This window comes from Diospyros lotus, chromosome 5 (genome assembly GCF_014633365.1).
Source record: "Diospyros lotus cultivar Yz01 chromosome 5, ASM1463336v1, whole genome shotgun sequence".
Classification (NCBI taxonomy): domain Eukaryota; kingdom Viridiplantae; phylum Streptophyta; class Magnoliopsida; order Ericales; family Ebenaceae; genus Diospyros; species Diospyros lotus.
In genome coordinates this window covers 10,521,610-10,535,876 of record NC_068342.1, presented here as the reverse complement: position 1 = coordinate 10,535,876, position 14,267 = coordinate 10,521,610, and the positions used below count along the sequence as shown (strand labels likewise).

Sequence of the window (14,267 nt, the reverse complement as noted above, 5' to 3'; positions counted from 1 at the left end):
GCTTGGTGTATTATGGTTGTCCAAACAATTATTTACACATGCAGCGAATTTCGTACAGTAAATTGCATACATTGAGATGTTGATTTTTATGCATGTTATGATTTTTCGGCATTGGCTTGTTTTGTGTCGTCCATGTGGGACGTGGGTTGGTAACCTGTGACGTAGCCCAGAGTGACAGCACTCGGGATGCGTACCTAGGATTAATGCTAGGTGACCCACTTGGGACGGGGCTGAGACGGACTTCACCCTACGGGACCCAAGTGGTGGGGCTGAGAGTGGACACCACCCCGGTTGTTGGCTCAAGTGGCGGGGCTGCGAGTGGACACCACCCCAGGTTCCTTTGAGCGATAGCATTAATGCCGAGGTGACGTCAATTCCGAGGATAGTGCTGATGTGACACTCTTGGGGCTAGGGTTGCGTTGGGTTTTGGATTGCTTTTAAGTTGGAGCGTAAAGCCTAACAATGACAATGGGGTGATTCCCGGGTTCATATGTCGAGGTTGTCCCTCTTAAGCATGATTGTTTTACCAATGGGCCGAAGTGGTTGTGTCGCCTTTAGAGAGATTGCATTTTTCCCGATTAGGGTTAAGTGTTATGTGGGATTCTCTTAGGCTGGTGCATGTCGGGATTTATCGATTTTGTATATGATTTTTCATATCTGCATGAAAACGTTTTTGAACTCTCACTTAGATGATTCAGCATCTAATTTGGACTATGTCCCTGGAATATTCAAACGTTCCAGGTGAAAGCGGTGGTGCCAAGGGAAAGAATATCATCGAGATGTAGCGGCTATGTTTAGTTTTCGTAGGTTTTGTCCATGATTATGATGTTCAGAGGTTATGTAATATTTTGATATTTTCATGTGAAACATCGATTTGGTTATTGTAAAGGAATTGTCAGTTATATATCATTGAGGTTTCGATCTTGCTTCCGCTGATGTAATTGTTGATACCTGTCTTAGTTTATTTATTATTAAATTTTGATATGCTAAGAAGGTACGATCGGGATTGACGGGAAATGATTATGACGAAGGTATATGTATTGAGAGACTTATGTTGTGTGTTTGATGTTGAAAAAAAAAAATATTCCCGAAATCTTGAGTTAACGCTCGTTGTGGGAAAATGGGGCGTTACAGTAACTTAAGATGGCTCTAGACTCTTACTGAGACACACACAACAAACAACCGGCTGACTTGATTCTCAGAAAACCCTAAGAGGACAGAGACCACAAAACTGACGATAACCCTAGATTTGAAACCGATAGACTCTGAGAGTGATCAAACTCTAACCAGTGCTATCAAAGGAGAAAGGGGCTCCGATACCATTTGTTGTGCGAGAGAAGCACAAAGAAGGCACACAAACACAATCCCCAGAGAATATAAACTTTCGATAGAATTGAAAAATTAAGGGACTCCCAACACAATGATGGCAAACATGTAGAAGATTCACAAAACAGAAAACATAAACAACCGAAAAAATAAATAACGCAAAGAGGCACAAATATTTACCGTGGTTCACCCAAAGTGGGCTACGTCCACGTTGAGCTCAAGTGAGAAGAGCTCACTGCACTATGAAGGTGAGGATTACACCAATTCACAACATCATACAAGGTTCTCTGTACATCACTAGCTTGCGAACAAAACAGACCCAATGACCACAAAACCAAGATCACATGTCAACCTAACAAGCTAGTGAATTAGGAGAATATACAAAGGGCAAAAATGGAGATTAAAAGAATTACATAGAACCCTCACTCGGAAGGAACCCTCCTGAACCCTCGGCCAAGAGATAAAGCGCACAAAGAAACCCTAACCCTCTCTTTTTGCTCTCACCTTTTCATCTGTCTGGTTCACATCCCGAGGAGCAAAATAAAAGCGACGATTGAAGGCTGAGATTGCTCCTCATAAAGTATGCACAGAGGGCTGAGATTCAATCGTGCATCACGATTGATTATTCCAACAGAATTGATCAGAGGCAGGGAAAGCAATCGGGCATGAGGATAATCGGACGCAATCAAGGAAAGGAAGGATGGTGCCACGCGTTACCATCCAGCAGGGCCAAGTGGCAGCCTGCGGTTGCTACACGAGGCTTACCCATCTGCTTAAGAAGAACGGCACCGTTTGGTGCTTCACCTTTAACAAAACCTAACAAATTGGTCTTAAATCGAAAACACAAATAAACCTGATGTAATTAAGAGATAATCTAATTTAGACAAATCCAAACACAATCATAAATGAAACTGATATGATGATCTAATTAATATCTTACATTCTCTTTTAACCTCAATTTCTTTTTTAAAAACAACTTCAGTTTGCCAATAAAACTTGTAGAAAATCAAATCATATAGGATTTCACTTACATTGAAAGATGAAGATGTTGAGGCCATTCTGAATGAAGTAAGTAATACTGTAATAGTGTCCTGAAAAAGGAAAAACCATACAAAAACCTAACTGAATCTAATGAACAAGCAATGAACAAGAAAGGAAAACCATACAAAAACGAAAACCTAACTTAATCTTAAACATAGAACTCACTCTTTGTCGTCAACTCGTCGTAGTCAGCAAAACAAGGAAGAAACAAGTTAAGGTTAGGGTTCGGGAATTGCTCACTCGGTTTCTCTCAAGAGAATGGATGAATGGGCGCAGTGACAATGACAAAAGTTATTTCCGACGATTAGGTTTAGGGTTAGGGTTTCGAAATGGCGAGAAAGAGGGAGAGAATGAACGAAGAAAAGACGGCACAAGGAGGAAAGGAAGGCCGAAGGCGGAGGATAGAAGCTGACGGCGACGACGAATGGTGGAGGTTAGGGCTCGATTAGAAATCAGACTAAAGGAAAGGGGGTGACTCTCTCTGACTCTCGCCTATTGGGTAGGAGTGGGGGCTGGCTTTGGCCTATCGGGTACATGGGGCACGATTCGGTTCCCCGCGCGGGCGGGAGGGAGGGGTGTTTAATGGTGCAAGATCGATTCGATTTTTCGATTATTTTTTATCAAAATAACCAAACCGAACTGAATAACCGAATTTTTGAGTAATAGGTAACCGAACCGAACTGTTCTTTATAAAAAACTAAACCGAACCAACTGAACTTGTCGGTTCGATTCGGTTAGTTTGGTTAAATCGAACTCTTGCTCACCCCTAGGCTTAACTAACATTAACTTTGCCTCGTCATGCTGTTACGTCACTGACACGTCACCACGGCTTAATGCATTTTTTGGTCCTTGGACTAATAAAAAAAATAGCTTTAAAGATATCAACTAAATTGTATTCACTATTCATCCATGGACAAAATAATTTTATACACTTTTAGTTTATGGCTTAATAGATGTTAACTGAGACGTTAACTTTGCCTCATTACGCTGTCACGTCACTATCATGTCACTCATAATATCCACGTATGCTGTCCATATTTTTATATATATATAAAAAAAAAACGAAGTCTATACACACCTAGCCATGGCTGTCGGCTATCATGGGGAGCCCTTTTTCCCCCTTCTCCCTCTCTCCTTATTCTGGACCGTTTTTGCCTCTACACCCGTCGTCGATTCAACCATTGCCGATCGCCTCAAAACAGTTGAGGGTCGGGGACCCTAAACCCAACGATCGGGGAACGGCTGGGGGTCGGGGACTAAGGTTCTGGGGTTCCTCGACCCCCAATAGCCGACTGCCATGGCGGCTAACCGCCTGACTGCTAGGTTTCTAGTCCTAGCCACGATTGGGTCGAGGAACTCAACCTTTCCATGGTCATGGTCGAGGAACCCAACTGTGAAGACTTTTTTTTTATAAAAATAAAGGCAATAAACGTGGATATTATGAGTAACGTGGTAATAACGTGACACTGTGATAAGACAAAGTTAATGTCTTAATTAACGTCGGTTAAGCCAGGGACTAAAAGTGTATAAAATTATTTTATGCAGGGATGAATAGTGAGCACAATTTAGTTGATATCCTTAAAGCCATTTTTTTGATTAGTCTAGGGACTAAAAAATGCATTAAGCCGTGGTGACGTGATAATATTGAAGAGTGACGTGTCAATGATGTGTCAACGTGACGAGACAAAGTTAACATCTCAATTAATGTCGATTAAATCAGGGACTAAAAGTGTATAAAATTATTTTGTCCAGAGATGAATAGTAAACACAATTTAGTTAATATCCTTAAAACTATTTTTTTGATTAGTCTAAAAACTAAAATATACATTAAACCTATAATTTACTCCGAAAACCATTCAACATCTGATCAATCATATTCATGCCCCCCAAAAACACACAAATTGAGAAATCATCTAAATTTTTAATTTTACCAAAAGGGAAATAAATTGATTGGCACAAAGTCATGCTTGTGAGATATATATTGGCTCAACACAAAACAATCACAAGACAGGAAAAAGAGAGATTAGAACTCAAAAAGGCGTAGCTCAATCATGGCCTCCTTCCTCTTGGGGGAATACCATGCCACCACTTTCCCCGAATGTAGGAGCCTCAGGTGGTAGTTCAAGCTGCATATCAAGTCCTCCATATGCATTCCTATTCCTTGTTTCCCAGATGACGACGACGACCATGAATCAAGCAAAAACTTGGAATCTACTCGAAACACCAATGGGCCTGCAACCTGAAAGGTAAAAAACATCACACAATATTATCCGAACTGGCTCAGCAATCCATTTAACTTCAATAAATTTCCACAAAGCATTCACAAAGATAAAACAGTCGGTGTCAAGGAATTCTCAGCAATTGAAGAAGCTTATGCTGATTTGGTCTTACTTCCTCTTCCTTCGTCCAAAAGAACACTAGTTCCGCTCTTGGAGAAAAATATCTTCCCCAAAGTCACACCGCCCTTAAGCAAGTTGTGAGCTCACTTAATTCTTGGCAATGGGGGCATCAGAATAAAAGTAAACCTAATAATGTTAATTGCACGTGAACGTTTAGGTCATAAATAAAATCACAACCTGAGAGAGACTATCCATAGTTATTTTGAAGACTGAATAAAATTTCAATTTTGAGGACCATATATGAATACATAGCTAGAATATTATGTAGCTTGCCCCATATCATCTAATGGAATTATTAAGGGTTGTCAAATTGCTTGAATTCTACTACAGTTTTTCCCCTCCCCACCCTTGTTTACACTCAAAATAGCCAATATTTTATTCTGTTAGAAAAAAAGGATCAATTTTACAAAAGCATTATTTTGTTAATTTGTAATTCATGTTATGGTTAGGGCAGGTATAACTAAAAACATCAGCAGGTGTTATAAATTTCTCCTTATAGGACACAACAGACACAGCCAAATGTAAACAAATGTACCTGCTGTTGAAATATCAAACTGAGCCTGGGAGAATACAGTGGATTTTCAGCATTACTAGATGAAGTCCTGAAAATTTTAGAAACCCTTTCTGCCAAAGCTGAAGCTGAACAGATATCGAGGCGAGCATCTATTCGAGTGAGGTCCCCATATAACTTCCTGAATTTCCCATGTTGGAAAGTATAGCAAACTGAGCCAAACATATCAGCACTAAAAGGGCTTCTTCTCTTTGCATCCAGAGGTCTTGCAATCTTATCAGTTGCTGAGCTCTCCCTACCTCCGATCCAGGCCGCACAAATACCACCTAAAGTTTGGGATTGGATCAGATATTTTAATTTTTAAAAACCTGAGAATGATAACTTATAAACGAAGAGAACAATAGTGTACTGTTTGACATTTCTGCATTGATCAATTTCTGGAGTGTTGTGCAAAATGTCCGATAGAAAGTGTGTATGAGCTAGTGGTTTTATCAATTGACTACGTGGCATCAACAAGGCCTCGACAAGAAGACACAGGGAAGACACTCCATCTAAGCAGTTCTTTAAGAAAACTAGGGAGCTTACCAACAAACTCTGAGAATCATGGCCAATTTTGCTGCGGATTTTAATTGATATTTACTGTTTTCTCTTTGTTGCTTTTAATTGTAATTTTCCTTTTCCAGCTGGTAGTTAGTTAGATAGTACAACCAGGTGTAAATGTGGCTTGAATAGGACAAAATAGTTTGTTATAGGAGATATGATCTGCTGCGGCAGCACCCTAGAGCAAACTTAATAAGCTGGGGGCTACTCCTGTAAGAGTTATCGAATATTTCAATCAAGAATCCAATTCATACTCTCTCAAACTTCTCTCTCTTCTCTCTCATTCTCTTCTCCAATCTCTCCCACTCTTTTCATGGTTCTTCAACCATCCCTTCTAATTCACATCGAATTAGAAGGATTGCTATTGTCACAGCATAACTGTGATAAATGTCAATTATTCCCATATTGTAAAAATTGGAGGTCTTGGAGAACAATCAGAAAGGTTAATTTTGGAGAAATAAAGTCTAATAAATATAAATCTATATTGTTTTTAACTTTATGATTTATTTTAACTTTAAAAAACAAAATCACTGGTAATGAAATTGTGGTTTTATTACTGATGGATATTGGATACACAAGCTCATGTCCCTTAAGTGTCTATGTAAAAAAAATTAAAAAATTATAGGACACATCTGGACAAATGTCTGACACACAACATCTAGAAGTGTTCAACGAGTTCAGTGTCTGAAACAGCTGTTTGACACATACACCGCCTTTATAAAAGTGTCCATACGGCCATACCTCTTAGCCCGCCAAGATACACATCCAAAAAGCAAGTAGCATAAGAATTAGCTCATGAGAAAAAACATAGAACCATGGAATTCAGCAAGCAAAATTGGGCAAAGAATTTTCTGCTGCTACATGAATATGGGTACAAACCTGATCCAGACGTGGAATCCAACATTGACACAGGCTTGGCAAGATAATATTTTTAGAAAAATTAGGGCATAACATGATATGCACACATCAATAAATAACTATATTTTATATGTACATATCAAATTAATATCTAACTTTTATTTTTCAGATTACAAATAAACTTATCTACTAAGAAATTACTTTTTTCATATTTTACCTGGTAGGAAAGAAGCGTGAACAAAAAGTTCTAGTCTATTTTTAGAAATGTGAACCAATTATAAGTGCGCCAGAATTTTAGCCCCAAAAATTTCTGGAAATCAAAAGTCCAAAAGTGAAAAGACTAATAGTAATAATTATAATCCACATTGTTCTTGTAATTGGTTTTCAGACTTATTTCCTGTAAGTAGAATGTAATACTAATAAAAGTGTCCACTTTTAAAAAGTTAAAACAACAGAAGAGAGTCTGAAAATGAGAGTCTAAACATATGTGGAAATGTCCACTGGATGGTTTTTGACACAACACGGTGCCTTATAAGTATTTGACCTTCTATTCCTCTGCCTAAACCCTTATATGAAGGACTATGAATATCTAAGAGGTTGGCATATTACATCTCTACATTTTCTTATCACAAATCTTCTTTCTACAAGTCATAAAGTCTTTTTATTTCTCTTGTCTTTGAAACATAAAAGTTACATCATCTGAGAAAGTGCCAAAGAACAAAATGAATAATTCTGTAAGAACTGTTGACAGTTTTCAAAAGGCTCATAACTTGCACCCAGATTATGATATTCCAGAAAGGAGGAAAAAGAAAACATTGGAGAAATTTAGTTCAGATCAGGTGTCTGTGATTCAAAATGCCTCACACAGCATACTGCAACAAGAATCAATAGAGAACAGGAAGTGATTTTCATGGCCATTATATAGTTCATAGATGCAGGACCTAGAGAAGCCAGAAAATAAAAAATGATGAGAAAAAGAGGAAAAAAACTACTCTCTAACACCAAGAGAGCTGCATCTAGTAACAGATAAAAAGAGGCATCTCATTTGGGTAAAAAAAAAAAAACTAGATTCATGCAAATGAGATAGATGAGAACTTATTTTCTTGATCAACTTAATTAAACAAAACAGATAGATGAGAACTTAGAATCATGCAAAGGGTATCTCAGAAAAGAATTACCAATAATTCCAGAAATTGCTGAATAAGGTTCTTTAAGACGAATATCATAAGCAGGCCGCCAAAATTGACCCCTTTTTGTCTCTACAATTACATCCTTCTTTGTCTCCTCTTGCCTCCACAAGTCTTTACTCTTCTCATAAGAAAAGGCAGCTTTTGCACATAACCCAGGCATTAAGGCAAGGGGTAACTCATTATGACTGGAATCAAGGGCCTGAGGATGACCACTATTTTTATGCAGACCAACACGATACCGCAATCCAGATTCAGAAACAAGAGAAGAGCAATCCAATGAAATTGATTCGGGAACATCCCAATATTTCCCATTATGGTCTATGTAGAGCTCAGGCCATGCTGCCTCCATTGTAAGATCATGATTAGGAAGCTGTAAGAAGAAATGAAAGGTCCATTGAGCAAATTTCATAACTCTTTATGACCAGGAAAAAGAAAAAGAAACAGTTTTGAATAAAAGACCTTGTGAGAGAGGAAAACAGAAATGGGTTGCAGGAGGTTAAGTGTGAAGTGTTGGAATTCTCTGAAATGACCAACAATAGCCAAAATCATATGCAGCACTCTTATTGGTCCAACTGTCCAAGTATAATGTCAGCTGTGTCCTGTCCATAGCAAGGACATGCATGTCTATGACTTAAACAAATGAAAACTACATTGGGAAGTCAGAACCTTCCCCCCTCTTTCTCTCTGAGCTTCCATGGCCACCATCCATGGCAGCCAGAGGTTATAAAAAATAAAAAAAAGACTAAATTAAAGTTTAAAATCAGTTATAGGATAAACAAACTGTGTTTTTATATTATTAGTCATTCCTTTTTTAAAATCTTTAATTTTACACATTGTGAAGCCTAACAAACATCTTTACAAATAAAGCTTTCTAAAATACATGTTATGACTTTTGACATACATGTCTTCTAGATGTGTAAAATATGAAAATAATTATATAGTAGAATAAAATATAAATGAATTTTTAGTGCAAAATAAAAAAAAATAACTTGCTGTCCTTTTTTATGTTTACATATGAGAGTATTTGTTTATTGACACGTTCACATTATGTTCCTTCCTGAAATTTTGAAAATTAAAGTGTCAACATATTCATGTTGTGTCTTGTCCATCTGCATATCCACGCTTCCTAGATCATAGTTATATTTAGGACATATTGCTATTCATTAGAAGGGTAACTAACCTTTTTCATTGTCAGAAAGGACAATTGTTTGATAATGACTTTCAATAATTGAAGATTGAGTAACTAGAAAGCTAGAGGGGCATGACATTTGAGTAACCACACTTAGAGTTCTTATGATGGATTGTATTTGCTACCTATGAAGCAAAGGCACTCAAAAATAGGCATTGTTTCTATCTCCCATGCATCTCTAGAGACAAACACTCAAAGCGCACATCAAAACACGTACCAAAAACATTCCACAGCATATTAGGTGTACTTGGTTGGCATTAGGACTACTTGAAAGTAAAAAGCTAATAAAACATACTCTTTCCTTTTTTCTACTTTCTGCCAATGTTGGATACGATATTTAAAAGATTGTAAAAATGTTTTTAATGATGCCTCTTTTTTGGGACTAGGGAGTTTATTTATTTGTTGATATAAAGAAATTGTATACAAGAAAAATGTTGTAAGGGGGTGAACCTTGTACAAAAGGAGGTGAAGAAACCTCACAACCCTATCACCTACAGCAGAGGTCATCAATAAAGGACTGGAAAAAGGAAAGACAAAGAGGTATCCTCTCTCAACCACAACAAAAATGAAAACAAATAGCAGTCCCTTCAAAAAAGGAATGAATAATGACTTTATTCACTTATTTATTTATTTTATCTTTTGCATTTATCATGGAACAGAATGTCATGATAAAATAAGTTTACCCTTCTGCATCAAATAATACTTAAAGAACTAGTTGAAGGTATCTCTGACCTTAATAGTGTTTGTTTTTCAATTTTTTATGATTCTCTTGTGAATAGTGTTATTTTCGAATTTTATTTATAATTTTTGGATATTTAATTGTAGACTGACTTAACAAAAACGCACTAAAATTATGATTTTGTTGTATTCCCATCACATAGGTCTAAACTTGAATTGTGTTTTCTGTTCCTCAAGGACAAGAATTGAATACATTTTCAATCATGAGCAAGGAACAAGAGATCACATTTTGTTTTGTAGTTCTCATTAAAATTTCTAAGCTCATAATCACCCTCTAGCCTAGTTCTAATCCCCAGAAAAGTGTTCAAGCATACAAATTTTATAAAAAGGTGGAGTAACATCTCACAGAATTCCTGTCTTCCTCGAGATCACTACACACATGTATTCAGTTGTCTTAGTGCAGGCCCTAGAACAATCATATCTCCAGGAGTTGCTTCTAGACTCAAGGTCTCCTACAATCTGACTATCACAGAGAGAAATTAGAGTTTAATAGATACAGCATGGTGAGAAAAAGAAAAAAGATGTGGTAGGCATATACCTGCAGCATCTACAATGTCTAAACCAGAGAGAGAGCTACTGACAACATTGAAAAATCCAACTAATAATAATGATAAAGATGATAACAATAATAAACAAAAAAGCAAAATCAAATCTCTAACTGACACCATCTTATAGAAATGAAGACTGGCTGGAAGTACATGCCTTGTGAATTAGCATAGTTCTGGATCGGCGTCCCTTCCTCTCACCTTGTGCTTCTGTGCTTAATAATAAGGAGGATGAGGAAGTCAAAGATATCTGTGAGCATAGACCAAGTGAGTAAAGGGACTTGTCCAGGAAATGCTTAGCAATATCTTTAAATGCAGATAGCTCCCACTCTTCACCGCCATGTATTTCTGCTTTAATGGCAGAGATCAATTTCTTAGGGCGGAACTGTGCTGCCAATCCAAGCCACCTGCAAAAATTTGTGCAACATATTTTTAAAATTTTGGAGCTCGGTTAATGCAAATATGAAACAGAAAACCAAATTATAGAACCTTCAACTGTAATTCAACACATGCTTTTGCTAGAAGATATTTCGAGAACATTACAGTGATCATACAAGTGAATCAAAGATTTTGCAATCTAAATTATTGACACTTGTAGCAGGATTGTGTATATTTACTTATATATCTGAAAATTCTCAAAACAAATTCAATGGAACTGCCAATGACATTTAAATAGAAGTTGATGATACTCCATTTCAGACAAAGTATGCCAGAATATCAACAACAATCTTTCAAAAGGCTTCCCTTCAAAATTAAATGAATAATTTCAGTAAAAGTCATAGTTAAGGCACTACACAACTATAATTCAATTCTTCAGATTTTGAGCACACCCACAGCAATTCTGCACCTTCTCATTTTCTAGGGTCGTAACTTCAAATTCTAAGTTCTATTATTTTGAGGCACCAACTTGTAAATCAAAATGGAAATAAAACCATCTTAGTTAAGTTATGTGGCTGCAGAGTTCACCTAATCTTACAAAAAAACCCTTTGGTTTTCACATTTCTTTTCTGGCCTTCTTGCTAAACACTTTCATATTCTGATTGCTTAATTTTCCAACATTTCCGCAGCAGTCAAACAGAGAAGAAGACAAAAAGAAAATTCTGGGTGTGCCTTATTCTGATGTTCCTAAGCTCTGGTTGCTAAATCTTACAACATTCAAACAGAGAACAAAAAAAGAAACAAAAAATAAAAAGGACTAAGTTTGTCTGCAATCCAAACTACAGATAAAGACACAATAGCTAATCTGTAAGAGAAGTGCAACATTGAATTTGAGTTAATACGTAACATAGTTGGAAAATCCATTTCCGAGAAAGAGAGAAAGACAATATTCATATATATTTGAGAGGTTAATACCAGTCGGAGAATTCATGTCTGAGAAAGAGCGACTGAAGAGAGAAAGAACCCAATTCCTTGTGTGGAGTGGGAGAGTAAGAGGGTATAATGCCGAGAGGAAATCCGTTCCCCAGAAGAGAGAGCTGCTGGACTCTTAGGGCTCGGCTAGCTCGAGCACCGTCCAGCGGAAAGGGCCCGCCGGGAACCCACTTCGCCGAACCTTCTAGAAGCGTCTGTGGGCTAGCAATGTTGAGGTCCCCGAACCCCGAATCCATCGCCGTCCTGAGGTTCGCCATCTCTCTCTCTGTCTCTCTCTTACCGCAGAGCTCATTCCTTATCTCTCGCCAGTGTTGGGAAAATTACACAAATAACCAATTTGTATAATAATAAGCATTTTTTTTTTTTTGGGTCTCTTCTGCAAATTAAATAGTAAGCAGTTATGTTACACGGAAACACATCATAAGAGCCGTTTCTTTGTTTCTGAAACATTTTCTATTCCCGTTTCGAACCTTATTTATGCTTATTTTTTTAAAAGAATGTCTGTTTCCACGTTTCCGTTTCCTATTAGAAACGTTTCCTGTTTTCATTTTCATGTAACATAGGTAAGTAGTAATCAAAAGTTCCCAAACCAATAAACTATAAATTCTAGTAACCAATACCACAACAAACAAACAAAAAAAGAAAAAACCCTTCAAATCAAGGGTAAAAAATAACAAAATTATATTTTTATTAAATATTTTATTATAAAGACAATGATCTTTTATTCGCGTTGGATGATATTTATGTTGTTAGATGTGGGTATGCAACAATGTTTTAAAAATCGGACCGTAGAGCGAACCGGCCTATTAATTGGGTCACGGGTCAGTTGGTCCGACCGGTTAGACCGGAGTGGTCCGACCAGATAATGTCATATATATATTTTATAATTAAATAATATATATATTTGAAATACTAATATTCTATATATTATTATGAGAAATGCTATTATTAACTAATATACAACTAATATTTTATATATAATTGTTATATATGTTGTTAAAAAATTAATTAAGAATTAAAATTTTAAAAATAAGTGTGAGAAATGCTATTATTAACTAATATACAACTAATATTTTATATATAATTGTTATATATGTTGTTAAAAAATTAATTAAGAATTAAAATTTTAAAAATAAGTATGAGGGTGAAAAAAACCGGGGTCAATCCGTTCCCGGTTCACCGGTTCGACCGATTTTGACCGGGTTGATGAAGATTTGGGTTTTTTATGTCAAATCGGACCGGATAGGCCACCGGTTCCCGATTTTTTCGGTCCGGCCGGCCGGTCCGGTCCGATTTTTAAAACAATGGCATGCAAAGGGGGCGGGGCCCCCATCCTTTCTAATTTTGCTCGTATCGGACAAATCTTATATTGTCCGACGTGGTCAACATAATAATCTATTTTATTATAAATTAATAACAAATTTATAATTTGATATCTTTTGTAATATTATTTTCAAATTAAATAACATTAAAAATATAAATTACTTGAGTTATAATCACAAATACAGTGAATTTTAACATAAACTTTGAGATTAAGAACAATCTCACCAATAATAGATTGTTGTAATAGTAACAAAATTGAACATCTGAGAGATCAAATCAATGGTCAAAACGAGTAGAATCTTTATTTCAGAATGCTAACAGCAACATCCTAAAAGTCCAATAAAATTAGACCAAAATTGTCCATCTAATCATAGCATCAAAGTTGCTTATACACAGAAAATTGCATTGTTTTTGCCTTCTTTTCTTTATAGTTTCTTCCTTCCCTCTCTCACATTTTTGTCACATTCTTTTAAAGCACCAAAAACAGTATGGCAGTTTTTTTTTTTTTTTTCAATAACTGTTTTTCTTTCTTTATTTTTGTGTATCCTCAACATAGGTGAGACCTAACTAACAAATCTCCCCTTCCTCGCAATGTGGGGGCTCCACCAAGTCTACTTTCCTTCTACAATGATCAAGTTTTTTTCATAAGCAACTGCCATGAGACTGCTCCTCCAAAAAATATAATTAAATACCTAGAAGTAGACTTCCTAGAATCAAGATCACATGTCCTATTTGCTTTTGTAAACCTATTAAGCACAAGCTTATCATTACCAAAACATAAACATACTTTGGAAGTACTTTTTGGATCTTCTTTAGAATCCATTTGAGCTGCTCAATGTTTTTTGACATGATTGGAGATAAACCGACTAAGTACTCCAACAACATGAGCAATATCTAGTTTGGTCCATATCATAACATACATTAAATTGCCAAGTGCTGATGCATAGGGCACACTTTTCATCTTTTCATTGTCTTTCTCACTCGTAGGACTTTACTTGGAATTTAACTTAAAATGACTTGCAAGTGGAAAATTTATTGATTTTGTTTTGCTCATATTAAATCTTTAAAGCACTTTTTCAACATAATAAAATTTCTTTATAAATATAATGATCATAAGTAATTTGTCATATCCATGATCCACCATGAAAGAATAAATTTTTTTATACCATTGTGGCA

At 36.3% G+C, this 14,267-nt stretch overlaps 1 protein-coding gene across 1 annotated transcript; it reads right to left on the bottom strand.

Moving 5' to 3' along the window:
* Window positions 1–4,268: 4,268 nt before the first annotated feature.
* LOC127802825 (protein TRIGALACTOSYLDIACYLGLYCEROL 4, chloroplastic) lies at window positions 4,269–12,081 on the bottom strand. Its single transcript, XM_052338870.1, has 5 exons — window positions 11,751–12,081; window positions 10,555–10,804; window positions 7,914–8,295; window positions 5,302–5,603; window positions 4,269–4,606 (listed from the first exon to the last, which is right to left on the bottom strand). The coding sequence occupies exons 1-5, from the start codon at window positions 12,023–12,025 to the stop codon at window positions 4,391–4,393; spliced, it is 1,425 nt and encodes a 474-aa protein (XP_052194830.1). The 5' UTR covers window positions 12,026–12,081; the 3' UTR covers window positions 4,269–4,390.
* Between the last annotated feature and the right edge of the window lie 2,186 nt (window positions 12,082–14,267).